We start from the raw sequence: 27,176 nt of genomic DNA on the forward strand, positions 1-27,176 counted from the left end.
TACCCCCCCCCCCTGGATCCACCACTGAGTGGCGTGGATAAAGGTGCACGACAAAAGCCCCCCCCCCCCCCCATCACACACATACACACACACTCACACGCTCATACATTTATATATATATATATATATCTCTAGACACAAATATTTAACGGAATGATATCATTATACGCGTATATGTATATAAATTATCATTATACCCACACGCTCACCTCGCACACACGTACACACACAAACAATTTTTTGTTCAGATCGATGATATAAAACAATGTTTTATTGATAGATAACTTTATCGTTAAAAATATAATTCTATAATCACTAAATGAATACAAATATTAATAAAGACACATAATATTCGTAGCCTAGCTAATAATTTGCTATATATACATATTTCATACTAAGACACAGAACATTAGAGGCCTACTAGTAATTCGCTATATATACATATTTCAGGCTATAACAATTGCGGGTCACAATGTCAAGAATATCTATACGATCAAATGTTGCACTGTATCAAAATAATTTCGTGTTCAAACTAAATTAAATGGAAAAGAATGTTTTAATTTATTTTGAGACAAATGTGCGAATCAAGATATTTACGGCACAAATTCCCCTTCTACTGTGGAACTATATTATAACAGATCCCTAGAGGTATAGGACACTGCCCCTATATACTAAAACTACCCCTTTATAATAAAACTTTGTATTATCAGGGTCCGACCGAAATCTAGAAATAAAGGAATCAAAAGAGAAACAACTTGGACAGTAAAATTTGCTTGTTATATATGTTATAACAAGAGGTTGTTCTCCATGTCGGGTTCTATTTTATACATACATAATATGATACGTTTTCATAAGTTGCCATAAAGCCGTCTTTGCACAGAGTTTGGCATCTTTGATTCAGTAGGTTACAATATGGCGAATATTATTTTGGTGTGTGCATGCCCAATAAGGCAGTACAGTACTCGCCATATCGCGCTCAACCCAAACATGATCGCCTCAAACGTGCCTAATCAACATGATCAGTGAGTCTGTGTTGACGCCAAGGTTGACGCAGAGCCATCTATACACAGAGTTTGGCCAACCCGGTTCGAGTTGGACACACTTTGGCGACTACTGTTTTGTTGGGCAAGCACAAAACAAAAGAATATACGCCATGTTGTGACCCAGTGAAACCAAGTTGGCAAAACTTTGTGTATAGATGGTTCTGGGATGACATAGTGTCCCTTTACACTAGGTTTACACAGCGTGTGGCGCCCTCTTCGTTTTAAAATCATCTCTGTAGTTGCCACATAACGTAGACTCTCGTGGCAAGCTGTTGGTCGATCAAAGCCCTCTTTATCTGTTATTCCTCTAAACTATTTTAACTCTCGTCTATACAACCTACATTCTTTAAACGATCCCTCCATACGGCTCTTCTCCATTCGATCTTTCGTTTCAGTCCAGGGCATCATTTCACAAAAACTTGTCATCTGTGACAAATGACAGTTTTTGTTTTTTACTATTAGTAAGCTAGTGAAATCCTTGCTTCTGATTGGTAATCAGCACATTTGTCACTGATTTTTGTCATTTGTCATTGAAAAAAGGCTTTGTGAAACGGATCCCAGATCCTCTAAACCAGTTGTAGTAAGTTTTGGTTTAAACAAAACCGACTAGCAAATATCCACAGATATTTAAAACATGGAGACGTCCCACTAATTTGTGAATGTTAGAATAATCACTGCCAAAGTGATGGAGATGCTTCATGACTACCTTTTGTTTGTCCTCTTGAGAAGAATATTTTCACCTGTATATTAGAAAATATGCCGTCAGTGAATATATGAAAATGATTACACAATAATGAGAACGCCAATCCAGTATTCGTCTCGATGGGTTTTTACAATTTTGGATCAAATTAATGTCCGTTATCTGCCCATGTGCAGATTGTATCCACAAACTGGCTTTTTGCTCCATTACGATATATGAGGGTTGCTTAGACAATAATTAAAAAAGAACACTTTACTAACATCAGTTGAGCCAATAGAGGTATTCTCTATGCTCACAATATTCCACATTGTCTCACAAATATGTTTGCTTTCAAAGGTTTCTTGAAGAGATCCACAGATAAAGCAGTTATTCCACAATTTTGCAGAAACTAAAGGGAAAACAATGACTCCTGCAAATTTCTTGGAGAGGGGTAGTCTAGCTCTGGACCCTTTTATTGAATTTTTATTCGCTAACTATAAGTGTTAAGCCAAGTGATGGCGCGATCTTTAGTGACGGCTCGATCTCGAGAACCGGTCCGTAAAAGGTTCTCGGGATCGCGCCGTCACTAAAGATCGCGCCATCATTCGGCTTAACGCTTATAGTCGGCGAATAAAATTCAATAAAAGGGTCAAGAACAAGACTAGGAGAAGGGCGGATTGCACACAAATCGACCAGTCACACAGCTGTAGGAACTCTTCTAGCTCTTGCTGTGAGGGAAATTCTATAATGCTTTTAAAAAAAATGTTATTCGGTCAATGGCGTATCCAGGCTGAAGTTGGTCCTAGGAGGGGCAAAAGGTTTGAACTTAGAGATATAAATACTTATGAAAATGAGGGCTCCTGTTTGAGATACAGCGAAGAGGGTTGAATGACTTACTTGGGGACGAAATTTTAAAATCTTTTTGAGCATTATGTCTATACTTCGTGTGACTTTAAATACAATGATTCACAATCTGCTTTCTACCAGAGAGACTGCTTTCCATTTTCTTGGTCTAAAATATATAAAGAGGGGAAATTATCACCCCCTTGCTCCCTCCTTCAAATATGCTTGTCATGATAGTCACGTGGGCGATTTTGATGATGTCATTGATATCACTAAATGACGTCATTCAACAGAAAGGATGTTCGTTAAAGAGTTTACTAAGCTCTGCGTTCATTGGTAACTTTGATGATGTCATCAAGTATCAATGAGTGACGTCATTCCACATGAATCTCGTATCGTTCAAGAGTCTACTACGCTCTGTGTTCATTGGTGACTTTGATGATGTCATCAAGTATCAATGAGTGACGTCATTCCAAATAAATCTCGTGTCGTTAAAGAGTTAACTAAGCTCTGCGTTCATTGGTGAGATTTCGTGATGTCATCGAGCATCAAAGAGTGACGTCATTCCACATGAATCTCGTATCGTTCAAGAGTTTACTAAGCTCAGCGTTCATTGGTAACTGTGATGATGTCATCGAGCATAATTGGGTGAGGTCATTCCACATGAATCTCGTATCGTTCAAGAATTAACTAGACTATGCGTTCATTGGTGAGATGTAGTGATGTCATCGAATATCAATAAGTGACGTTATTCCACATAAATCTCGTGTCGTTAAAGAGTTAACTAAGCTCTGCGTTCATTGGTAACTTTGATGATGTCATCAAGTATCAATGAATGACGTCAATCCAAATAAATCTCGTGTCGTTAAAGAGTTAACTAAGCTCTGCGTTCATTGGTAACTTTGATGATGTCATTGAGCATCAATGAGTGACGTCATTCCACATGAATCTCGTATCGTTCAAGAGTTTACTAAGCTCTGCGTTCATTGGTGAGATTTCGTGATATCATCGAGCATCAATGAGTGACGTCATTCCACATAAATCTCGTATCGTTCAAGAGTTAACTAAACTCTGCGTTCATTGGTGAGATTTCGTGATGTCATCGAGTATCAATGAGTGACGTCATTCCACATGAATCTCGTATATCGTTCAAGAGTTAACTAAGCTCTGCGTTCATTGGTGAGATTTCGTGATGTCATCGAGCATCAATGAGCGACGTCATTCCACAGAAATCTCGTGTCGTTCAAGAGTCTACTAAGCTCTGCATTCATCGGTGCGTAGAAGTTATTCAATAACGTTCTTGTTTCGTCCAGCATGTCTCCCATGTGCTTCTTCATTTGTGTGTTGACGCGTATCCTCTCCCCGCTGCAGATGAACGCTAACTCTGTCCTACGTAGTGGCGCTAAAAGGAAACGGGAAATGAAAAAATAGTAATATATCAATTCAATTCAATTCAAATTAGGTTTTATTCAACCTCGTCACTTGGTCGAAAGAACAAAAATGCGAGTTTACATCAAACATACAATTATATATTTTTTTTTAAACATTCAGGAGCATATATATATATATATAAAGAAAAATATAGCAAATGAGAAAAAATATATCAAAATGAATTTATGTTTACATCAAGACATCAAAACAGTATTTACACACAAAAAATCAAAATAAAAAATACATAATAAAAAAAAAAATAAAAAAAAAAAACAGTATATTGCTAGCATGTCAGATGTGATGTCAGATATGATTATCTACGTCTGGGGACCGACCTTTAACGTCACCATCCGAAAGTCGTTATATGGAATCTCATTTCCCATCTATATATCACTTACATAATTCTAAAAAGCGATATATCTCTTTGAGTACAGTCGTACATCGTTGCTGCCAATCCTCCAATCGCACGACTAGGATTTGGTCACGTGAGAATATTCTTAGCCAATCACGAAGGAAGACTGCGTAGTTGCCTAAAAGAAGACGCTGAAGAAAAGAATTTAAATATAATGTTTCAATGTAGGTAAAAAAAGAGGTACGACCGTGTAAAACATACACCATTATCGGATCTAAAATAATGGTTTTCAAACGACAAAATAAATTACAATTGCAACAAATTACACTAACAACAATGCCAAACTAAAACCCAATAAACAACTTTCGTAATGTGACCAAACTAAATGCATACGTCTTTGTGAATCAATAGTCTGAATACTATTACCTGTTGTTAGGTAGGGCAAGCCAAAATGCTTATCCTGCCTGGCAACAATTAATGTATGTATGCAGTTCGCAATATAACTATTAAAATACAATTATTTATAAGAGGTAAATGATATGATTCGTATTGAGGCACTTTACAAAAAAGGAATGCATTGGATTTGGTTACATTACGGTAATGGTCTATTGAAACCATAGCCACACTCTATATTCCAAAACATAGAGCCAGGTACTTTTACAATAATTATTAGAGGATAATTGATTTTATTTCCGCATTTTGTCCAAATAAAATATAACTGAATAACAAAGAACATATAAATGTAAGGTATAATACAACATAAATAAACAATAATTTCTTCATGTCAAAATGTTTTTTTTACATAATATATGTACATTTAATAACGAAACTTAATATTTCCATAACATATAATCATAAATTTAAAGTATTAATCGAACTATTCTGTTGGAAAAGTGCAGGAGACCGCAATCATAAGCAAAGCTTGACAAGGATGGCGGCCTCAAAAAACAAAAAACAAAAAAATCTTAAGGTAAACCTTAAAATTAAAAAAGTGTTTAATAATATGTCGGAGGGCCCTCTAAACAAGTGGTCACTCCCCCCCCCCCCCCCCCCCCTCCCCCTCACACATAATACGCTCACCTACACCTAATAGAACACAACGATAATAATGATTTCTTATACAGGGATTTAGTCAAGCTAACCACTAGTACAGACCGTATTATTGTTATCCTTGTTCGCTGGATTCTCTTACGGCTCAACATTTTAAAGTGAACTAATGCTATGGTCACATTACCCAAAAGTAGCCTGCTCGGTGGCCGAGCGGCGAGTTTTTAACCCAATTCTGCCCGGCGGCTGCCCGGCCAACGAGCGGCGGCCGTCCAGGCACCGCTCGTTTTTAGGGCATCGCTCGGTCGCCGCTGAAGTTTTAGCGCGGAGTTAAAATTTGGGCGGCGCCTGCTCACTTTTCACTCGCCGCCCAAAATACGCTCAGTGCCTGGGCGGTCGCCGCCCGGGCACCGACCTAATCGCTGGGCGATGCCTACATTCCAGCAGCGACCGAGCAGGCTACTGATCGGTCGGTCGCTGCTCTGATTTGTGACCATAGCTTAAGGTAGTTTGCAATGAAATTGAGCCCCTTTCCCGGCAAAAAAAATGCTGATGTTACTTTGCTAGCGAGAGAGCAAATCCCCCCCCCCCCTCCACACCTGTAGAGCTCCAACGGTACTTACAGAAGACTGTGTCCCGTGTCTGAATGTACAGGCACGTTTGGTCATGTTATGCATGCACTGGTGGTATGTCTTTATTCCTTCTTCTACTATCCTGTTGAAATGCAGCTTCGAAATAAAGTTGTCGCCCTCATTGCCGAAGAACAGATAGTCGGAATATACCCTGTGGGAGTGAAACGGCGGATGGTATCAAAAGAGAACGAGCAGGCTGATTAAAGGCGAAAGGAATGAAGATAGATGCAGGACAATGAAAGAAAAGTAGATAATCGATGAATGTTAGCGTGTATTAAGTCTGATTAATTAATTTTAATCATTAACATAAACCCGATCGCAAGTACTTAAAAGATGCGCCAAAAGGCATTTTCACTTTTAAGCTTTTTTGGTGGACAGTTGCTAAAATCGATTTTGATTTATCATTATTGATTTACCAATAGAAGCCATTGGACTATTGTGCATCAGCTTTTGAAATCCATGAACAATACAATGCCATACATGCTAAGTCCAATGTTTATCCCATACGTTACTGTGTTACTATTGTGCTATTGTATTTGTGGACATAAATAGTAAAAGGAAAATATCATGTTACCTTTAAACGTGTACCTGATTCAAAGTCTAGTACCAGTAAAGCGAATAACTTGACACCATCATCAGATATACTGGTATCTTAGATGTGGTCGTTAACGTATGGGGCAAAACAGCTTGGATGTTACCATATACATGTAACTCATCCTGGACATGATTTCTGTACAATAGGGCATTGGAATTGAAATTGAATAGGCTACATATTTGAAAGTCTCTGTAATCATTTTTATGATGCCTTAATTACATTTTGAACTGTTCTGAATATGAAATCGATGTTAACCCATCGAAGACGGGACTCGGGTGATTCTTGTATGAAGCCGTTAAAATGATTAAAATGATTAAAATGAGAAAATAAGTAATCGTCGGGTTCAGCTCCTCTACGTTCGACTTTGTTAATCATAAATGTAAATAGTAAAACAAGACAGTAGCAATTCTAATGGGCAGGGCTGGGGGCTCAAGCCCCTCCAAAGATTTTTTGGGGGATTGTAAGCTTCGCGCATACGGAAAATGAATGTAACAATCTCAACCCACACCCACCAATCCTCCCACTCGCCTGACACAAAATAGGAAAAGTATAGGCGCAAAGAAACCTTTTGTTTATTATGCGCTTTATAAGAATATACTTATTATCATAATGAATTATTATCATCATGATTATTACTATTTTTATTATTTCATTATTATGATCCTTATTGTTATTATTGTTATCAATATTTTTATTATTACTCTTATCATTATTATTATCATTATTATTATTATTATTATCATTATCATTATTGCAATGACGACCTTCGTCATTGCCTTGTTTTCGTTCACATTCTGCCCCATTAATATTTTCCTTTTCCTTGTTTTCCTTATCGTCCAGAAATCCCATTCGTTTTGCACGTAGTGTTTGTTATTCCTAGTTAGGTGCTTTCCTCATGTCCTTTATCTTTCAAATTTCATAGGCATAGTCTCTAACATCTCATCAAGGTCACTACATTCTTCGATTTTCGAAATCACTCATGCATAACCGTCCAGGCGCCATTTTGTCCGTTTCTGGTCCATTTTAAGGCCTTTCTTTCTTCCTTCCTCTCTCCACTATCCTAGATCCTACAAACTTCTAACAAATTCCTCTAGATAGTCTAAGAGATGTTCTTTCATCTGCGACGTATAACTTGACCTTCAAAATGCCATCTTCGTACTCAAAATTCAAATCTGAAACTGACTCCGTCAAAAATCTCTCAAATTCTTGAAAAATGGACCCCTAAAAATCTAAAACTGCCATAACTTTCTCATATAGATTCCGTTTTGTGTTTAAATCTAACATTATCCTTATCTCATTTTTGCACATAACCATGCCAAATTTCATGCTCCAATGACTATGCAAAACATAAATAGCGCCCTCTAAAGTTCTGGGAATTGGCTTTCTTTCTGTGGCCGTATCTCCATAATGGCTTGGCAAAACCGTACCCTTTTTTTGGATTTAGATACTTGAAGATATGCCCTTTCCAGCCATATACAAAATTATATACCCTAACACTGACCAAATTTGAGAAAAATGCCCTCCAAATTCGCCATTTTCGAGAAAATTCCAAAATAACTTCAACTTGCTCTAAAATGGCGATCTTTATACCTATTTCAATGAAACTTGGCAGATATATGTATCCATATACGTGACAACTGTCTGCCAAGTTTAGTAAATTGTAATGCCATCTTCGCCAAGTTATCGCCCAAAATGATGAATTTACCATGCTTTACGTAATAGCGCTTTTGATGCGTGCATTACGTTTTGCGCAGATAACAATGGTGTCAAACTGACCGCACTGAAGTGCCCTTTCGAATGATACCAAGTATGGTATATGTTCACGCAGAAAATTGTGAGTAAATCGCATTTGAACAAGGGTCACTATACGAATTCCGCCGAGTTTCCGCCCTATTATAACACGTTTCGGCCATGACGTCATTTTTTAAGACTGTTATTCGGTTGTGTTAGTATGGGCGGCCGTTCGTGCCAAAGCACGCGTCGCAACATGTTCATCATGCACCAAGTCCTATTGGTTTTGCACGCAGTGCTTGCGAGCCCTTTCTAGATCCCTTCCTCTACTCCAATTCCCTTCAAAATTCGTAGGCGTAGTCTCTAGCATTCTTTCAAGGTCACTAAATTCTTCGTTCTCCGGAAACCCTCATGCGTGACCGTCCAGGCACCATTTTTTCCGTTTCGGGCCGTTTTGGTGACCTTTCTTTCGCCCTAACTATCTCCACTATCACAGAAGCTACATACTTCTTACATATTGCTCTGGATATTCCGAGAGTAGCTCCTTCGTTTGACACGTAGAAACATGGCGTCATTGCACGCACATCGTTGTGACACGATTGCATTTCTAGTTATCATCATTATTATGTTCTCATAAATTGCCATTGTTATTTGTTATCACTATCTTGTTTTTTTATCATTCCATTCTGTATTTTTAATTTTTTTAATGTTTTTATGAATAGTGTTGAATACAATTTGAATTTAATTTAATTGAATCAAAGTTGAAACAATATTTGATCTCGTATCCAACTCTTAAGATATAGTTTGTACGGTGTTTCTTTCTATTGTTCTCAATATTTCTTTCCTGTATATCATTCATTTCCTCTTTATATTGTATTTCTTGGTACCACCAACCCACTACTACTCACCCCACGCATAGATTTGCATGTAATATCTATATATGTTTTTGTACATGTATGTGTTATTGTTTAATTAAACAAAAACTATTGTATTTTTATATTGTAATTTTAAGCAGGGGATGATCCCCGATAAACCTCTGTGGTTTTTGATCACCCCCTCTGCAGGTTCATCTTTTGTTGTAATACTTTTATATTTGATTGTAATTTACATTGTCTTTTATGAATCTGTGGAAATAAATGAAATGAAATGAAAAAATGAAATTATCATTATTATGATAATTGTAATTATTATAATCATTATCATTATTAAGAGTATGAATCAAATACCTTTCGGTAGGGTCACGGAATACTACAATGAACTTTGCTTTTGGTTGAACCTCTTTGATGACGTCAGCGATGACGTAGTCAGGTCCGTCTACCTGTTGGTCAGATACTTGTTGCCATTTGTTATCCCATAGGGTCGATGTGGAACCATCGCCTGAAAACAGAAGAAAAACAGCAACTGGTGTACCATCATCATAGCAATAATATCAAATATTTAGAAGAAAAAAACAAGGGCCATTGCGATTGAAAATAATTCAAAGTAAATTTATATAATAAGTAAATGATGTTACTAAGGGAAAGAGGTACTTTTTCAGAAGTCATTTGAATGTGGCAAAACAGTTTGTATAGATAGTATCGTTATTATTATCATTATTATTATTATCATTATTATTATTATTATTATCATTATTTGTATTGTTATTATCACTATTAAAAGAATTATAATAGGTATTTGTTATCATCATTATTCTCAGTGTTAACAACTTTAATATCAATGATATTATTAATATTACTTTTACATCATTATTGTTATTATATTTTTCACTATCAATATTATCGTTAGTAGTTATCACTATATATTGTTATCGTAATTATCATCATTAGTATTGTTGTTGTTGTTGTTGTTGTTGTTGTTGTTATACAAATTATTAGTATTATTGGTGTAAAGGTGGGTTGGCTTACCTACTACCAACCAGTCAGCAGTGTCAGGCATTGTCATCAGCCTGGGCACTATCTGATACGACATGACATCTAGATACCAGGAAAGTGATAAGGGCGTGGTCATATTGATGCCGTAATCTGCTGGGAGTTCCCCTATAGATGAGGATGAAAAGATAACATTAAATGAGATGAATGTGGTATTATGCCACAATAATCTTTCCTTTATCTCTCTCTCTCTCTCTCTCTCTCTCTCTCTCTATTTATCCATCTCTATCTCTTTCACGATCTCCCTCGACCCCTTCTCTCTTTCTCTCCCTCTCTCTCCCTCTTTCTCTCTTTCTCTCTCTCTCTCTCTCTTCCTCTCACGGTCTCTTTTTTCTCTAATATACTATTGCTTAATTCCGATCTCCTTCTCCCTCTCTCTCTCTCTATGTCTCTTTCTCCCCCCCCCCCCTCTCTCTCTCTCTCTAATGGCCGATTCATGTTTCTCTGATAAGATTGGGGGAGGATTAACAAATCCAAACAATTAATCGGTGACAAATAACAATCAAACTTTTAAAAATGAAACAGAAAGAAAGAAATAGACGTTACTTCTTTTCTTCTACCTCTCCCACACCCTTTTTTTTTAAAATGTATTTTGTTTGTGGGGCGTAGCTCCAGTGCCCCTTCTCCTCCACTTCACTGCCCTTTCTTCTTCTCTCTTGAATATTTTTTTTAAAACAGATATAATATGGCGCCATACAATTGCTGTGAATCATCATAATCACCATCTTCAACCATCCCGCTATAACTTACTCACTCGATACCTATAGCTCAAGTGCGGAACGCGGTGGGCGTCTATCTTCTCCCACAGATCCGTGGACCCACATTTTGTTCTTCCTCCCTCTCTCTCCCACTCTTTGTTTCTCTTTTCTACTTAATTACAATCTCTCCATCTCTCTCTTTCTTCTCTTCTACCATCCTACTAAAACTTACTCACTCGATACCTAGCCCACCAGTGGGCTCTTTGTTTTTCCGCTGGATCTCGTGATGAGCGTCTATCTTCTCCTACAGATCAGTGGCCAAACATTTCCCTTTTTCTTCCTCTCTCTCAATCACTCTGTCTGTCTGTCTCTTTCTTTCTTTTTCTCTCTATTTCTCTATTCTACTTATTTACAATCTCTCCTTCTCTCTCTTCTCACTTTTCCTTTGTTACTATCCTACTAAAACTTACTCACTCGATACCTAGCCCACCAGTGCGGCTCTTTCTCGATCCGTTGGATCTCGTGGTGAGCGTTTATCTTCTCCCACAGATCCGTGGACCCACATTTCTGCATCCCAATCAGGTAGAAGTACGGGAGGCACCGGAGTCCCGGCGGGCTGGTTCCCCGGTAAAAGAAGCAGGGGTTCTTGATGTTGGGGATGAAGGTTTCCGGTATCGCGTCGAACACCTGCATTACAATGAATGAACACAATTATGAATCCTTTTAGAACAGCATTTTTTAAGGTCAGCACTGATCTCAAAGTTCATCAAAATTAGCAACACTTTATTTTTTCTCCCAATGCTACCTATCATATTCATCCTTAAAGGGGGTTAAGCATTGGAAATACTAGTTAACGCCATCTACGACTTCTTTTGGCAACTGAATGGACTTGATTAATGGTCAGCGCACGCTAGCGTTCGCGAAACAGACCGAAGTTCTCCTCACGCTTCGGTTTCGCTTATGTTGCACGCACGTGAATATACTGCGGTCGCGTCGTCCGTAGTCGTATTTTGGCCCCGAGTCAGGCCACGAGTCAGGCCACGGGAAAGAAACAAAGCCTCGTCATGCCACACCACCTTAAATAACTTTTACAACACTTATTAACGGGTGAGCGTTTTGTCTAAAAGTTGTTAAACAGTTATTTTGAACCTTCCAACGTGTTGTCAATTTAAATATTTCAAGGCATACTTAATTTTTTTGCATCAAATGCAATATAGCCATGCAACACAAATGGATGCAGTATGTGCAGAAAGTTTTGCTATATCTATTCATGCATCTGGAATAATTTTAATAATTCTCTATTGAAAGTTGTTGAGCCAAACCTCAAAATGCGGAATGGCTATCTCAAAAAGGTAATAAAAGTGGTAAAGAGTGAGAAAAAGTTTTTCTATGTAGGAGAAAATCATTATTCAACAAGAATCATAGAAAGGGTTGCTCTCAAAATGCCCATTTCGTCTACCATTCATAAGGTCTAATAAGGTCTAATTATATGATTATGAGACCATGTGAATAATATAGTAGTATATATATGCAATCAGGTGTTAGATGTTAAGTGTTAGTTGTTAGGTTTTAGGTATAAGGTGTTAAGTGTTATAGGTTAAAATTCTTTATGACTTAATTGTTATTTCTTGCTGTTCCTCATTCGTACATATATTTGTATTTTATGTTTATCTTTCGTTATGTTATTTGTCTGGTCATTACTAATCAGGAAATATCAATGTTACAATTACATATGTTTTTATATGACGAATGAAATAAAATGAATTGAATTGAATTGAATAGACGAACTGGGAGTACACCATCAGGGTATATACTATAATTGGGTAGTAGACGAACTGGGAGTACACGATCAGGGTTTATACTATAATTGGGTAGTAGACGAACTGGGAGTACACCATCAGGTTATAGACTAATTGGGTAGTAGACGAACTCGTGGTAGACCAAACGGCAATTCACCAAGTATGTACTCTGAGCGGGGATTATCCGATGACGAGACACGAACGAAATCTAATTTGGTAAAGTTCTAAATGCCAATCGTCTTCTCTAATTCTCTAGACTCTGTAGTCATCGATGATGATCTGCCAAGTCTTTAACATGACCAATCAATTTCTTTCTCAAGTTTAGAAGTTTTCTATTTTACCCTTCCAACTGCATGTACTCTCTCTCTCCCTCCCTCCCTCTCTATCTATTTCTCTCTCTCTCTCTCTCTCTCTCTCTCTCTCTCTCTCTCTCTTCCTGTCACTTGCCTCTATACTCTTTGACGTACGCACACAGAAAATTCGATCTTACGTCTTCTCCCAAAAACGAAAGTCGGATGTTTATATCGTCGTTTTTAACCCCCAAATTTGGAAAGGTTCCATAAAGGTCTCAGCTCAAATTATTGCATACAAATGAGAATATGCGTGTAAGTATTCTAAAGTGGGATTAATTTAGCTGTTGCAGAGACACGTTCACATAAGTTTGTGGAAGAAAAACGATGCCAAACATCTTCGTTCATTCTCTAGACACGTTTAGTCATCGGTGTTGAGCTTCTACAAGTCAACGTCAATAACCCCCCCCCCCCCGCCTTCCCCACCCCCTCTCTCTCTCTCTCTCTCTCTCCCCTATCTCTCTCTCTCTCCCCTCTCTCTCTGTCTCCCTCTCTTTCTCTCTCCCTCTCTCTCTCTCGCTCTCTCTCTCGCTCTCTCTCTCTGTCTCCCTCTCTTTCTCTCTCCCTCTCTCTCTCTCTCTCTCTCTGTAAAGAGGGTACACACCCAAACAAAATTCGACTATAGTATCTAACGTTCTCCTTGATCTCGCTTCTCATTCTTTTAGCTGCGTTTCTCTCTTTTCTTGATCTGACGCATGGGTACTCACTCAGCGTTTGACTTCCCATCATATTTTTCTGCCCCATATACTCTCTCTCTCTCTCTCTCTCTCTCTCTCTCTTTCTTCATGTGGTGTGCGTGTGTGTGTGCGCGTGTGTGTGTGTGTGTGTGTGTGTGGATCCCTGTCAGATTCCAGTCTAATCCGCTGTCTTCATCTTCTTCTCTCACAAGTACTCATCCCAGTCTAGTCTGATATCTACATTTCGTTCGCTCTCTCTCTCTCTCTCCCTCTCTCTCTCTCTCTCACACACACACACACAAACTCACCCACACGAATAAATACACAACAGCTGAATTTTTCTTACTCGCTCTCTATTACCTCCCCCCTCCCCCCTCTTATATATTTTGTTTTCTGTCTCAGTGGTTTCACACTCTTAGCTCAATGTATTCCCACTCTCTTTAGTGTATTTTGTTCAAAAGTAGAGAGTTATTTCGGTCTCTTAGTTGGTATTTTATTCCCTGTCATCCCACACACACACCCTCCCTCAAAACCACACACGCACATATTTTATTTCCACCGTCTCTCTCTCTCTCTCTCTCTACCTCTCTCTCTCTTTCTCTCTGTCTCTCTCTGTCTCTCTGTCTCTCTGTCTCTCTGTCTCTCTCTTTTGTTTACACCTGCTTCAAACTCTCCATCTCTCTTTCATTTCTGTCTCACACTAACACGATCATCCTCACGTTCATTACCATGGACCTACTACGAATGCTCATACTCACACACGCACCCTATACCAAACACCCCCCCCCCCCCCTTGCCTTACCTTTCTATCACACACGCACACTAGTACCCACACCCACAAAACATCTCTTTTCTCCTCTCTCTTCACCATGTTCACATATCATATAGAGGTGTCGTGGTCTAGTGGTCTGCGGTTCGAGTCCCGCCGCAGCACTAATGTCCTTTGGCAAGACATTGATCTACATTTGCCACTCTCCATCCAGGTGTTAAATGGGTACCCAGTAGGATGCGAAAGCCAATGTAGTATGCTTAGCAATTTGAGCCTAGTAGCTCTTGCTGGACATTGTGTGCGGGCAAGCCAGAATCTAATGACCGGGGTAATAACATATCTGTAAAGCGCTTAGAAATTTGGACATTGCCGATGTATTAAGCGCTTTATAAGCAGAAATATTTTTATTCAAAGTCAATTAAAAGGTGAAGGTTATTTTCATCTTTCTCTCTCACTCTTTCAACATCATGTGAGCTCGGATTCAAGTCTAGGGCTCCCTCTCCCTCTCTCCATGTCTGCATCTTTTTCTCGGTCGTCCCCCCCCCCCCCCCTCTCTCTCTCTCTCTCCCCTTCTCCTATATATATATATATATATATATATATATATATCTCCCTTCCCCTCTCTCCGTCTTTCTCTCGCACCCCTCCCCTCCCCCCCCCCTCTCTCTCTCTCTCTCTCTCTCTCTACACGTGGTCTCGTTCAAGGGCACCAAGTAAATGGGGAAGTTAATCATAGTGCTTCCCTTCCCGACCAATCACCCTGTCACTCGACATCCGCCTCGGTCTCCGGTTCGTTTTACATATAGATCATTATCAACACTAAATAGTGCTTCATAATGCAGTCACGTTTAAAGGTATGGCTGAGCGGTGTAGTATTTAAAGCCCCACTGTACCTCTTCTCTTGCAGCTACTTGTTCCCTCTATATAGAAAACAACGCCTAAACGGTGACAATTGGTCCGCCATGATCCCCTTTTTCTTATGTTTATTGTGAGCTTATTTAATAAGATAACCACCCGCCGGTGACCATGGTGGAATGTCTAAACCCTCCTGGCCAAACTAGTACAGAGGGGCTTTAATGTAATACTTAAATGATGATAATGATGATAATGTTGATGTTGATGATGATGATGATGTTGTTGATGTTGATGATGATGATGTTGTGTGTGATGATGATGATGATGATGATGATGGTGATGTTGTTGATGTTGATGATGATGATGTTGTGTGTGATGATGATGATGATGATGTTGATGATGGTGATGTTGTTGATGTTGATGATGATGATGTTGTGTGTGATGTTGATGATGATAATGATGATGTTGATGATGATGGTGATGTTGTTGATGATGATGATGAGGATGATGATGATGATGTTGATGATGATGGTGATGGTGATGTTGATGATGATGATGATGATGATGATGACGTTGATGATGATGGTGATGTTGAGGATGATGTTGATGGTGTTGGTGATGTTGATGGTGATGATGATGATGATATGGAAGTTAAGAGTCGAGCTGGGACTCGAACCCTAAGCCAATGGATTGAGACTCAATTAAAAGAACCACTATACCACGAAACGTCCACATACATGTAGTTTCTGATCAACATAGTACGTTTTGTAACAGCAGTGAAGAGACTATTATGCAAAAAACAATTGTTACTGCCCATAATCAAATATAATATGGTAAAAACTTGAGCAATGGTTTTTCATTAAGACAAATATAAAGGCCAAACTCATAAACCAAAATAAATTGTTTGGCTTTTTGGATTTTATGGCTGCTTGGTTTTTTCCTCTTCTCAATTCATTCTTCATATAATGTTTAATTGTTGTAATAGTGAATCCCTGTAAAGGCATAGACCAGTTTTGGAAACATCCCCTCTCAAAAAATGAAGTGGAAGCTCTTATTACCAATCATGTGAAAGAATATGTTTTTACTAATACGTGATGATACAAATTCTGCCGGGAAACCGCCTACTAATTGATATATTTGGTAAATTATGATGTATATCCGGAATGGATAGATATAGCGTGGTCCCATATACATCATTCTGTGTACAGTGGTTGTAAATTTACCAAAACTGGGCAAAATTTCTTATCATTTTATCATAATCGCATGACAAGGGGCCCATTGCATAAAAATAACCAATAATGGAAACTTTGCCATCAATGGCAACTATCATGGTAACAGGGCTCAACAGCCAATCGAAATCAAGGTTTCCATGGTAGTTACCATCAATGGCAAAGTTACCATCAATGGTAAGTTTTGTGCGACGGGGCCCTGAACTGGTCTATAGAGTGGTGAAGTATGACGTCATCAAAAATCTATTTTTAGAATTTCTCAATTTTTTTTTCTTCATATTCCGAAATAACATCAAAAATAATGTCCAAATGTCGATAACCAATTGAATATGTTAAGTATTGGCTGAGATATGACCGTCTGAATGAATATATGTCCTATAGGAACTCAGTGTCATATTCTCTGGCTCCTAACCATTAGGAGCCAGAGCATATAACACTGAGTTCCTATGGGGAGTATATTTATTCAGATGGTCATATCTCAGCCAAGTAGGCTCCATTAGGAGCCAGAGCATATAACACTGAGTTCCTATGGGGAGTATATTTATTCAGATGGTCATATCTCAGCCAAAACTTAACATATTCTATTGGTTTTCGACATTTGGACATTATTTTTGATGTTCTTTCGGAAAATGAAGAAAAAATTGAGAAATTCTAAAAATAGATATTTATGACGTCACAGCTTCGGTACTCTATACCTTTAAAGACTACGCTTTGTAATTACCGATAGGTGTTGCGTCGTATATAACGTTAACCTTGGAGATTGCTCTCATAAAGTGCATTAGCATTTCGGTGATGCCTTTTGAAACAGACTCTAAATGCCTCAGTCACACACACCTTTGTGTATTTGGCTTGCGTATTGCTGCGTACTTATGGCAAGCCGTTTTCACATTTATTCCGATTTCTTGATATCAAGAAATGATATTCTGTTGTAAAGCAATGGTATTTCTTGTTATCAAGAAATGATGTCCTGTTGTAAAGCAATGGTAATTCTTGATATCAAGAAATGATTTCCTGTTGTAAAGCAATGGTAATTCTTGATATCAAGAAATTATTTTCTGTTGTAAAGCAATGGTAATTCTTGATATCAATAACTCGATTTCTCGATATCAGCAATTCATTTCTTGATATCAAGAAATAGGAATAAATGTTAAAACGGCTTGCCATAAATAAGCAGCAATTGGTGGTGGTTGTTATTTTACCTGACTGATAAGAAAGCATAAAATGCTTGTAAGTAAGCAACCAGACGGCTTTAGGTTCTCTCCGAGGGACCTGGTAATGAAGATTAATGCCTTACCAAAGGGCACTGGCGCATCGCCTTGGTTTCGAACCCGGGTCACCAGATTACGAGACCACTGCTCTACCGACTGAGCTATCGAGCCTCCTCAGGTCTGAGCCAATCACGCAAAGGTGTGACTGAGGCATTAATGGGTTTAGGATGCCTGGGTGAAGTCAGCCTATCAACACTCGCTCATTATTAATAGCTATTAACTCCGGGTTTATTAGTTATTCATGGATAGCGTGATTCATACTTGAACCGGAAGCAGATATGGAAGTCACCTCCGCTGTCCTATTACCGCACATTCCAATTTTTGACAGTTTTGTGCAAAACAAATATATTGTGTATATAACGCTATGTTTCAAAGTCGTAATGTAAAGCCTCTTTCAGAGTATGTTGCAATACAACTGTACATTGTTCTAAGAAATGACAAAAGAAAACCTGGGACCTTAAACATGAAAACGGACTTAAAATCGACATTAAAAAGAATGTCGACAATGAATAAAAGGGGAAAACTCTAGAACGATGACGAAGGAGAAGAATGAAAACGAAGGAAAGAAAGAGAGAAAAAAGCAGGGGTGGATGTGCTGGAGAAAATGAGATGGTATGGAAATGAAGGCCAACGAGATGAGGAAGAGAAAAGGTGAGGTATGTGGAGCTAGTGAGTCAGAGTGAGAGAAGGAGAAAGACAGAAAGAGAGAGAGAGAGACAGAAAGAGAGAGAGAGAGAGAGAGAGAGAGAGAAGGGGAGAGGGACAGGGGGCAGGGGGGCAGGGGTGACACAGCTGGTTAGAATAAAATACATAAAAGGTTATTGGTTTAAGGGGGATGGCTTAAAAATATCCCACAACCAATATCATTAGCAATCCTGATTAAAATATCTTTTCAGTTATAAATTAACTTACCTCTGGTGCAAGTTTAAATAGATTGGGTGGAAGTTTTCTCATGTTATATCCATCACCATAGTAACCTGAGTACGGCCTAGTCTGCTTCTCAGCTTTACTTGTTGTGGTGTATTGGTCTATGGAAAAGAAGAAAAAAATGTCCGAGTATAGCAAACATGCAAACTATATCACCCATAATATTCTCAACTATATCATCAATGCACATACGTCCTGATATGTCTTGTAATAAAATCAATTATCACTTACTTTTTTATATTCGGTTTTCCGTTTCGCATTCTTCACACCAGTATATGGTTTGCTTTAGTCAGGATCATTTTTGCCTCGCACTTCTCCCCTAACACTTTGATGATTTATTTCTGTCATTAAATTGTCGATAATTCATAAATAACTTCTTCTGTATTTTGTGGCTGTACTTTTGACGATAACCCAAAATAATTATTTGAGGATTATTTCTCAATAAATTTGAATTTGATTTTGAATTTGAATTTGAATTTAAACAGCCACTCCTTCTCCTTCCACCGCTCACTTGCTCTCTCTATCTCTTGCTTATATGTTCTCATAAACACCATAGTCCTCTCTCCCTTTTCTCTCTCTCTCTCTCTCCTTTCCCCTTTCTCTTTCTTTCTTTCTTTCTCTGCCCTTCCTCATCTTCATTTTCCCCATTATATATCCCCTTCTTTCTCTCTCTCTCTTTTGTACTCTCTCTCTCTCTCTCTTTATTTCCCTCTCTCTTACTCTTTCTCTTGCACACCCTCTCTCTCTCTCTCTCTCTTTCTCTCTCTCCCTCTCTCTTATTCGTATTCTCTTTCTCTCTCTCTCTCCCTCTCTCTCTCTCTTTCCCTCTCTCTCTCTCTCTCTCTCTCTCTCTTTCCCTCTCTCCCTCTCTTTCCCCCTCTCTACCTCTCTCATCCTACTCACCATAATTGAGATCAAACAGTTTACTCCTCTGTACACCAAGGTGTGGCATATTGGTGTCCACACCAGACCCCCTCATGTGAGTCCAGGAGTAGAAACACAATACAGAAGAGACCAAGAACAGACCTGCCAAAAAACTCCGCTTTAGCAAATGCTGAAAGATACAATGAATGAATGGATTTTAAAATCACAACGTTAATAATAATAAATAATAATAATAGGCATTTATATAGCGCCGTCTCTCTAGACAATTCTATTCCGAGGCGCATAAGAAAAATAGAAAGAAAAAGAGAGTTTGGATGAGTGTCATAGTGCCAATTTAGTAGAGGTATAATTAAAAAAAGACGATATTTCAGCTTGGATTTAATTCTCAAATTCAATGGTAAATTATTCCACAGAGCATTAATAATAACATTAATAATAACAATGAAAACAAAAATTATAATGATGATAGTTATATCAATAACAATAATGATAGTAATAATGATTTGTATGGGAATCATCATTTGTAAAAAGGTAATATTGTAATGTGGCCCAGCGAGAACAATTTCATAAAACAAGACTTGACCCAAAAAAAGAACTGTTTACAAAAAAAATATATACAGTGCGTCCCAGAAAAAAAACAAAACCGGGAGTTAGCGATGTTTTATTATAACTTAATCACAATTATAATTGATAAATGACACATATTTGTAAAGCTTAGATCCTCTTCTTTCATTTGATGCAACTCATATAATGCATATTTCACGCATGAGTCATTCAAATAAAATGGAAGAGAGGAAACCAAAAAGTCATTTGGCGGACGGTATCTAAATTTCAAAGAGAAAATCACATTTCTAGAAAGTTGAGTTTTTCCCCTTTCATATGACACCTCAGTCAGGAAAGATTAGCTGTAATAACAAAGTTCTGTTTGTTTAAAGTAGTGCTTGCATTTCCATAATGTTATTAAACTAATTTGTTTTCACTGGCTGCCTGCCGTAGCAGCAAACGGAATTAACAAAAGACTTAACTCCGTTTCGTTGAAAATCAGCCGTTTACGAAATACTTCATGCATGGCTGATTGTCAACGAAACGGAGTTAAGTTTTTTTGTCAATTCTGCTTGTTGCTACGGCAGGCAACCAGTGCAAAAAACGAATTCGTTTGATAAAATTATGGAAATGCAAGCACTAGTTTAAACAAACAAATCTTTGTCATTCCTTTCTCATTTTTCCTGATTGACGTGTCATATGAAAGGACAGAAACTCAACTTTCTAAAAATGTGATTTTCCCGTTGAAATTCAGATACCGTCCGCCAAATGACTTTTTGGTTTCCTCTCTTCAATTTTATTTTAATGCCTCATGCGTGAAATATGCATGTAGTTGCATCAAATGAAAGAAGAGGATCTAAGCTTTACAAATGTGTGTCATTTATCAATTATAATTGTGATTAAGTTATGATACAACATCGCGAACTCTCGGTTTCGTTTTTTCTGGGACGCACTGTATATAGCGACACTGTTATGATGTGTGTGCAGAATAAACAAAAAATAACAAAATCACAGAAGGGTTCATAAAAAGTAGGGCTTTAAAATTTAAACAAGAAAAACAAAATGGAACTTGGAAGCAGACACGCTATGTCAGCAAGGCTTTTCGCCCTTAATGAAAAAACAATCTTTTAAAATGAATCACTCTTTAAAAAATTAATTAAAAATTCATAACTGTGTATGAAGCTGTAGATGATAACTGTGACACAATCATAAATATTTGAAGTTTCCTGAAAATTTGTCACCGTTGGAAGTCGTATAATTCTGTCCTCTTATTAAATATTCATCTTCATCTATATGCCGTCCTCGAATGATTAATCATCGCTATTACGTTGTCAAGGTAACATCAACACATATTGCTGAAACACAAGTCAGATAACCTTTATGAATTTATCGAAATTCATTGCTGGCTATTTTTCTTTTGGTACAGATTCACAATTAGTGGTCGGCCTAAAATTTCTTGAGGTATGTGTGTGTGTGTGTGTGTGAGAGAGAGAGAGAGAGAGAGAGAGGGGTGGAAAGGGAGAGATAGACAGAAAGAAAGAGACATACAGGCAGAGACAGAGAGAGAGAGAGAGAGGGAGACAGACAGACAGAGAAAGAGATAGGCAGACAGACAATCAGATAGGGGGGAGAGAGAGAGAGAGAGAGAGAGAGAGAGAGAGAAGGAAATAGAAAGAGGCAGAGAGTTTCCTTGCACATCGATATATAAGGTTATTTGTCAAAGTTATGAAATCAGTAAGAGTTTCAGCTGTCAAACCAAGAAAAAAGATGAAATTACCTCAATCTTATCACGGACTTATTCTACTAATCCCTTTTATTTTCCATCTCTTTTTTTATAGTTTGTTCTCTTACTTTGATTTCCTTTTGTTCTATTATTTTTTGTATGTGTTGTAATTATCGTATTTGTCGTAATGGTCGTATAATGCGGTGTAATATCCCAGATATGTTGCTCGCGTCTTTCCGAAGGTTCATGATTCCGAAAGTTTGTTTTTCCGAAGGTTTATAATTTCCGAAGATAAACGGTAGGGCTCGTAATTCCGAAATGACATGACGGCATGTGTATCCTTCTTCGAAATTACGAACCTTCCGAATAACGAAGCCTATTTCAAGTTCGGAATCAGGGACCTTCAGAGAAGCAGTACATGCTTTGAATTATGAACCTGATTTCGTTTGCGGAATTATGATCCTTTGGAAGAACAAGTGCCCCCCCCCCCTTCTAGTCACATCAACGAGATCGACACTAGACCGGCAACATTACGAATATGGTCATTTCGAATGACCCTGCTGACCAAGAATAGGTCGGCTATGAATCGGGCTATACTCGGGTATACGTTCGAATCCTGCTCCATTTCCATTTCCATTTACACAGCAGGAGAGTGTTTCACAAAAACTAAGATCCACTTTAAGTTGGACTTAACTATGGCGAGCCTTTCATGCCACTATTTCTACTAACTATTCCTGGTATTGGTTTCTCAACAGACGTACAAATCGTAGTCACAAATCTACAGAGTTTACCTTTTTTGATAGTTTGTTATTGAAGGGAAAAATTTTATCTAAAGATCATGATCGAGAGACCAATGGCGAGAGCAACCAGTGGCATGAACATCCTGCCACAGTTAAGTCCAACTTAAAGTCGATCTTAGTCTTTGTGAAACACTCCCCAGGGTTCTTGCCATGGCATAGACCCTTATGGATTGAATGTGTGAGTCATTTTAACCGCAGGGTTTATCAAACAACATAACATCCCTCCCCTTGGCAACCAAGGCTTACGGAAATGTGATTGAACACAATATACCTCAGTCACATCAGCATGAGACCGTCAACAGACCGGCGATAATATTTCATTAAAACTCGATCACAACTTCTTTCGAAAAATAAACTTTAGGCAGTTTCAATGGGTCTGTCCATAACTTTAACCAATGGGCGAATATCCCCCCCCCCCCCCCCACTCATTGTTATTTAGGGTACGCGTATGCATGTTCCCTTCTTTTGAAAACACCCACTAAGTCCGGCGTGTAAAGTCAATACGGGCCGGATTTTTGTGTACTACAAGCCGGACGTTGGTGCGTGAAAAGTACCCCTTTACAGGACATTTTGGGAACACGCATGCGGTCCCTCCGACCCCGGAGTGGGGCCGGGGGCGGGGAATATTGCAATAGCTGGATTTGCGGAAAGTAGTTACGATCTTGTTAACGTTATTACCAGCTAGAGCAAGAATTCATACCAACGAGACCTACAACAGATCGAACAACAGGCCGAAGAAAAAATTACACTACCGGCTAGAGCAGGAATTGAGCGGTTTGATGCCTCAGTCACATCAACGTCACCGATAAAAAAAAGACGCCAACAGAACGAAGGAAACATTTATCATAGCCCTTCTTTTCTCTCTACATGAAGGCAATCTTAAGAAGAAAAAAAATATTGTGGAAAAGAAAAAAATAATTTGAAATTTGTATGCAACCTGGTCGAGGAAATAGTACAAACTTTATTTGCGATTTGTTTAAAATGTGAAATATAATTTCGTTTATGTGAATATTATGTTTCATCAGTAAATGTGTAACTTCATTTATCTGTAACCTTGTATGGAAACGAAAAAAGTTCACTTGCAAATTTATTTAGACCTATGTGAAGATTATTTTGTAAATTTTGTAATAACTTATGTACAATTTTCTTTATGAGAGAAGAGAATAAAAATCTATGAAAACGAAAGGCCAAGAAGTGGTCGGCGTGAAACCTCTTTCACACCAACGAGACCGACGACGGACCGAACAAAGAATTACTCTACCCTGAATGGCCAATAATCGTTTGGTTTGAAGTCTGTCTTGTATTGGTTTTGCGATGTGACTGAGGTATTACTGGAGTTGACGGAATGACTGATTTAGGAAGTCGTTGACTCCGAGATTAATCTGTTTATTATTATTGCCAACGTCATCCCATGACCTGTTGGTAATTTTATAAGCATTGGACTTATTTCCTTTCCAATGAGTCCGCTAATGAACCCAGCATGCATCGAAATGAATAGTTATGCGTTTATTTTTAATTACTAGCATTCTATATGAAAATACATGTGCGTCCCAGAAAAAAACGAAACCGAGAGTTATCGATGTTTTATCATAACTTAGTCACATTTATAATTAATAAATGACACATATTTGTTTATCATAACTTAATCACAATTATAATTGATAAATGACACATATTTGGAAAGCTTAGATCCTCCTCTATCTATATCCTCCTCGTATAATGCATTTTTTATGCCTGAGTGATTAAAATCAATTTGAAGAGAGGAAACCAAAAAAGTCGTTTGGCGGACGGTATCTGAATATCAAAGAGAAAATCACAATTTCACAAAGTTGAGTTTCTGCTCTTTCATATGACACCTCAATCAAGAAAAATGAGCAAGGAATGACTAAATTCTGTTTGCTTAAAGTAATGCTTGCATTTCCATAATTTTATCAAACGAATTCGTTTGTACTGGCTGCCTGCCGTAGCAACAAGCAGAATTTACAAAAGACTAACTCCGTTTCGTTGACAATCAGTCATGCATGAATTGTTTCGTCTACATTATATGAGTTGCAACAAATGAAAGAGGAGGATCTAAGTTTTCCAAATATGTGTCATTTATCAATTATAATTTTGATTAAGTTATGATAAAACATCGATAATTCACGATTTCATTTTTTCTGGGACGCACTGTATAATGGCCTTATTAAAAGAGTTTTTTGTTTGTTTACTGATCGGTAAAACATAAACAACAGAATGGATTTCTATAGGGATTTGACCCATTGACCTAATCCTATTGATATCAGTAATAAGCTGCTTTATGTTACAGGGTGTGAAATATTTAAAAATACAGATGTATTGGTTTCTAGCGAATATGAATAATAAATGACTCTCGATGCCCGTCTATATCTTTGCTTTGATTTATTGCACAGCTTTTCGACAGGGCGAATCAAATGACACTGAAGGGTGATGACGATATACTTCTGATAGAAAAAATGATGGAGGGAAGGATTGAAAGATGAAGAGGTGGGAAAAGATAGATGATGGATGTCCAGGAGTTGAAACCCACTCTTTCCGGAGCCCGTTTTGACAGTCGCTTTTTTTTCTTCCCCCTTTGGCTGCTGTTAAAATATCGTCTTTCTGTTCATTGTCTTTCTTGCGATTTTTTCTGATGAGTGCAAGACGAATAGTTTCAAATAATTATGTCTTGTATTCGTTGCTACAATTTTTGGAGTCATATTAGGGTTCACTTCGTTTCGGAGTGGAAACCAACGATTAGAATAATGGAACCCACTCTCAAAAGATTAATCCAAACCAATACCTCGGAGTATATTCGTCGATATTTAGATGGGATTCGACCCGAAAAAAGTGGTTTTACACCCCATTGCATTGAGAGTGACAGGATATAATGAAGAGAGTAGGAGTGAGAGAGGAAAGGAGAGGGATGAAGTAGTGATGAGATTGAAAATGCAAGGCTAACATAGCAGAATAAAAGAGGGGAAGAGAGAATTATAGCTACGACATGGATATATATATAGAGAGAGAGAGAGAGAGAGAGAGAGAGAGAGAGAAGATCGAAGGTGTGAGAAATGGTTAATAGGAGAGGGGGAAGGGTCAGATAGATAGAGAGATTAGGGGTGAGAAATCGTATTACAAAATAGAATAGAGAGAGAGAGAGAGAGAGAAGGGTGAGAGAGAAGGGTGAGAGAGAGAGAGAGAAGGATGAGAGAGAGAAGGATCAGAGAGAGAGAGAGAGATAGGGATATAATGTGGTGGTGACCGAGAGAGAAAGAGAGAGAAAGAGAGAGAGGGGGTACCTAAAGGGAGAGACGGAGGAGGTATAATTGAGAGTGAAAAACATGAAAGAGGATGAGCATGATGAGAGAAAACTATAAGATAAACAATATTTCAGCGCGGTATAGATAACGGAAGAGGAGGCGAGTGTATATCAAAGCCCGTAAATCAACCAACCCTGTTCATGCGTTCCAAATAAATAACATTGAAATGATACGTCTCCACAATTGAAGAAAAAGGCAACCTTATTCCTCTTCTCGCCATCTAGATGGGTCTAGACGAGTAACATTAATACCATTCCAAAGATAATAGGCTATACACCTGAGTACGTTTTAATTACCGGGAGATATTAAGCTCCAATCTATTTGTCGGATCATCGGTGCGCACTATTACCCGGAGATGAGCACTGGTGTGATGAGTCAGAGTGCAGCACACATTGAAGACCGTTAATTAAAGTAAACATAATTTAGTGCATTTATCTGTGTTCAAATCATAAGTGTACGAAATGAGGTAGATAATACCAGAATTTGAGTATCAAAGGTTTTGATATTGTTCAAGAGCATACAATTAAAAAAAGTATTTTTTGTTGTGATCATAAATGTTAAAGGCATTCCCTTTTTCGTTTTACTTCGTTTTTTACTGTAGTTATAATCAATGAATATAGAGGGATATTGAAAGGGTTGGGAGAGAGGGAGAAAGAGAGAAAGATGAAAAGAAAGAGGAAGAGGGGGAGGGGGATAGAGGCAGGTGAATAGAGAAAGTGGCATAATTATAGGTCCCATTGCCTCTTCACCATAATCATCTACCATCCGTATACGAGCTATATTTTCACGTATTTTTCCCCCTCCTGTTTTAAGGCTTGTACGTACGCACGTGAAGCGGCAAAACCACGGCGTTTTTGTCATGTTGACGTAAAGGAGTAATACCCTCCAATACTCTTCACATTTCTGGGCCCCTGTCTTACAAAGAGTTGCGATTGATCCAAAGCGATCGCAAGCCCTCTAATCAATCAGAAGTTTGCAGTCTCCTATCTCGTATGTACATAGTTGCGATTGATATCAATTGCAAATAATTTGCTTATTATTCAAACCTTTTCCAG

At 38.1% G+C, this 27,176-nt stretch overlaps 1 protein-coding gene across 1 annotated transcript in view; it reads right to left on the reverse strand.

The window, feature by feature from the left end:
- Positions 1 to 249: 249 nt before the first annotated feature.
- The window catches only part of LOC590634 (carbohydrate sulfotransferase 15), a 34,050-nt gene continuing 7,123 nt past the window's right edge, over positions 250 to 27,176 (reverse strand). The window contains exons 2-9 of the mRNA XM_030993399.1: positions 19,757 to 19,907; positions 18,839 to 18,954; positions 11,450 to 11,666; positions 10,258 to 10,389; positions 9,580 to 9,730; positions 6,019 to 6,178; positions 4,395 to 4,539; positions 250 to 3,967 (exon numbers count right to left, since the gene is read on the reverse strand). Of these exons, the coding sequence (XP_030849259.1) occupies positions 3,771 to 3,967; positions 4,395 to 4,539; positions 6,019 to 6,178; positions 9,580 to 9,730; positions 10,258 to 10,389; positions 11,450 to 11,666; positions 18,839 to 18,954; positions 19,757 to 19,907 (1,269 nt within the window). The 3' untranslated portion in view covers positions 250 to 3,770. The remainder of the gene's footprint in view (positions 3,968 to 4,394; positions 4,540 to 6,018; positions 6,179 to 9,579; positions 9,731 to 10,257; positions 10,390 to 11,449; positions 11,667 to 18,838; positions 18,955 to 19,756; positions 19,908 to 27,176) is intronic.

The sequence above is a fragment of the Strongylocentrotus purpuratus genome, unplaced genomic scaffold, assembly GCF_000002235.5.
Source record: "Strongylocentrotus purpuratus isolate Spur 01 unplaced genomic scaffold, Spur_5.0 spur5_scaffold_20, whole genome shotgun sequence".
In the NCBI taxonomy this organism is placed as follows: domain Eukaryota; kingdom Metazoa; phylum Echinodermata; class Echinoidea; order Camarodonta; family Strongylocentrotidae; genus Strongylocentrotus; species Strongylocentrotus purpuratus.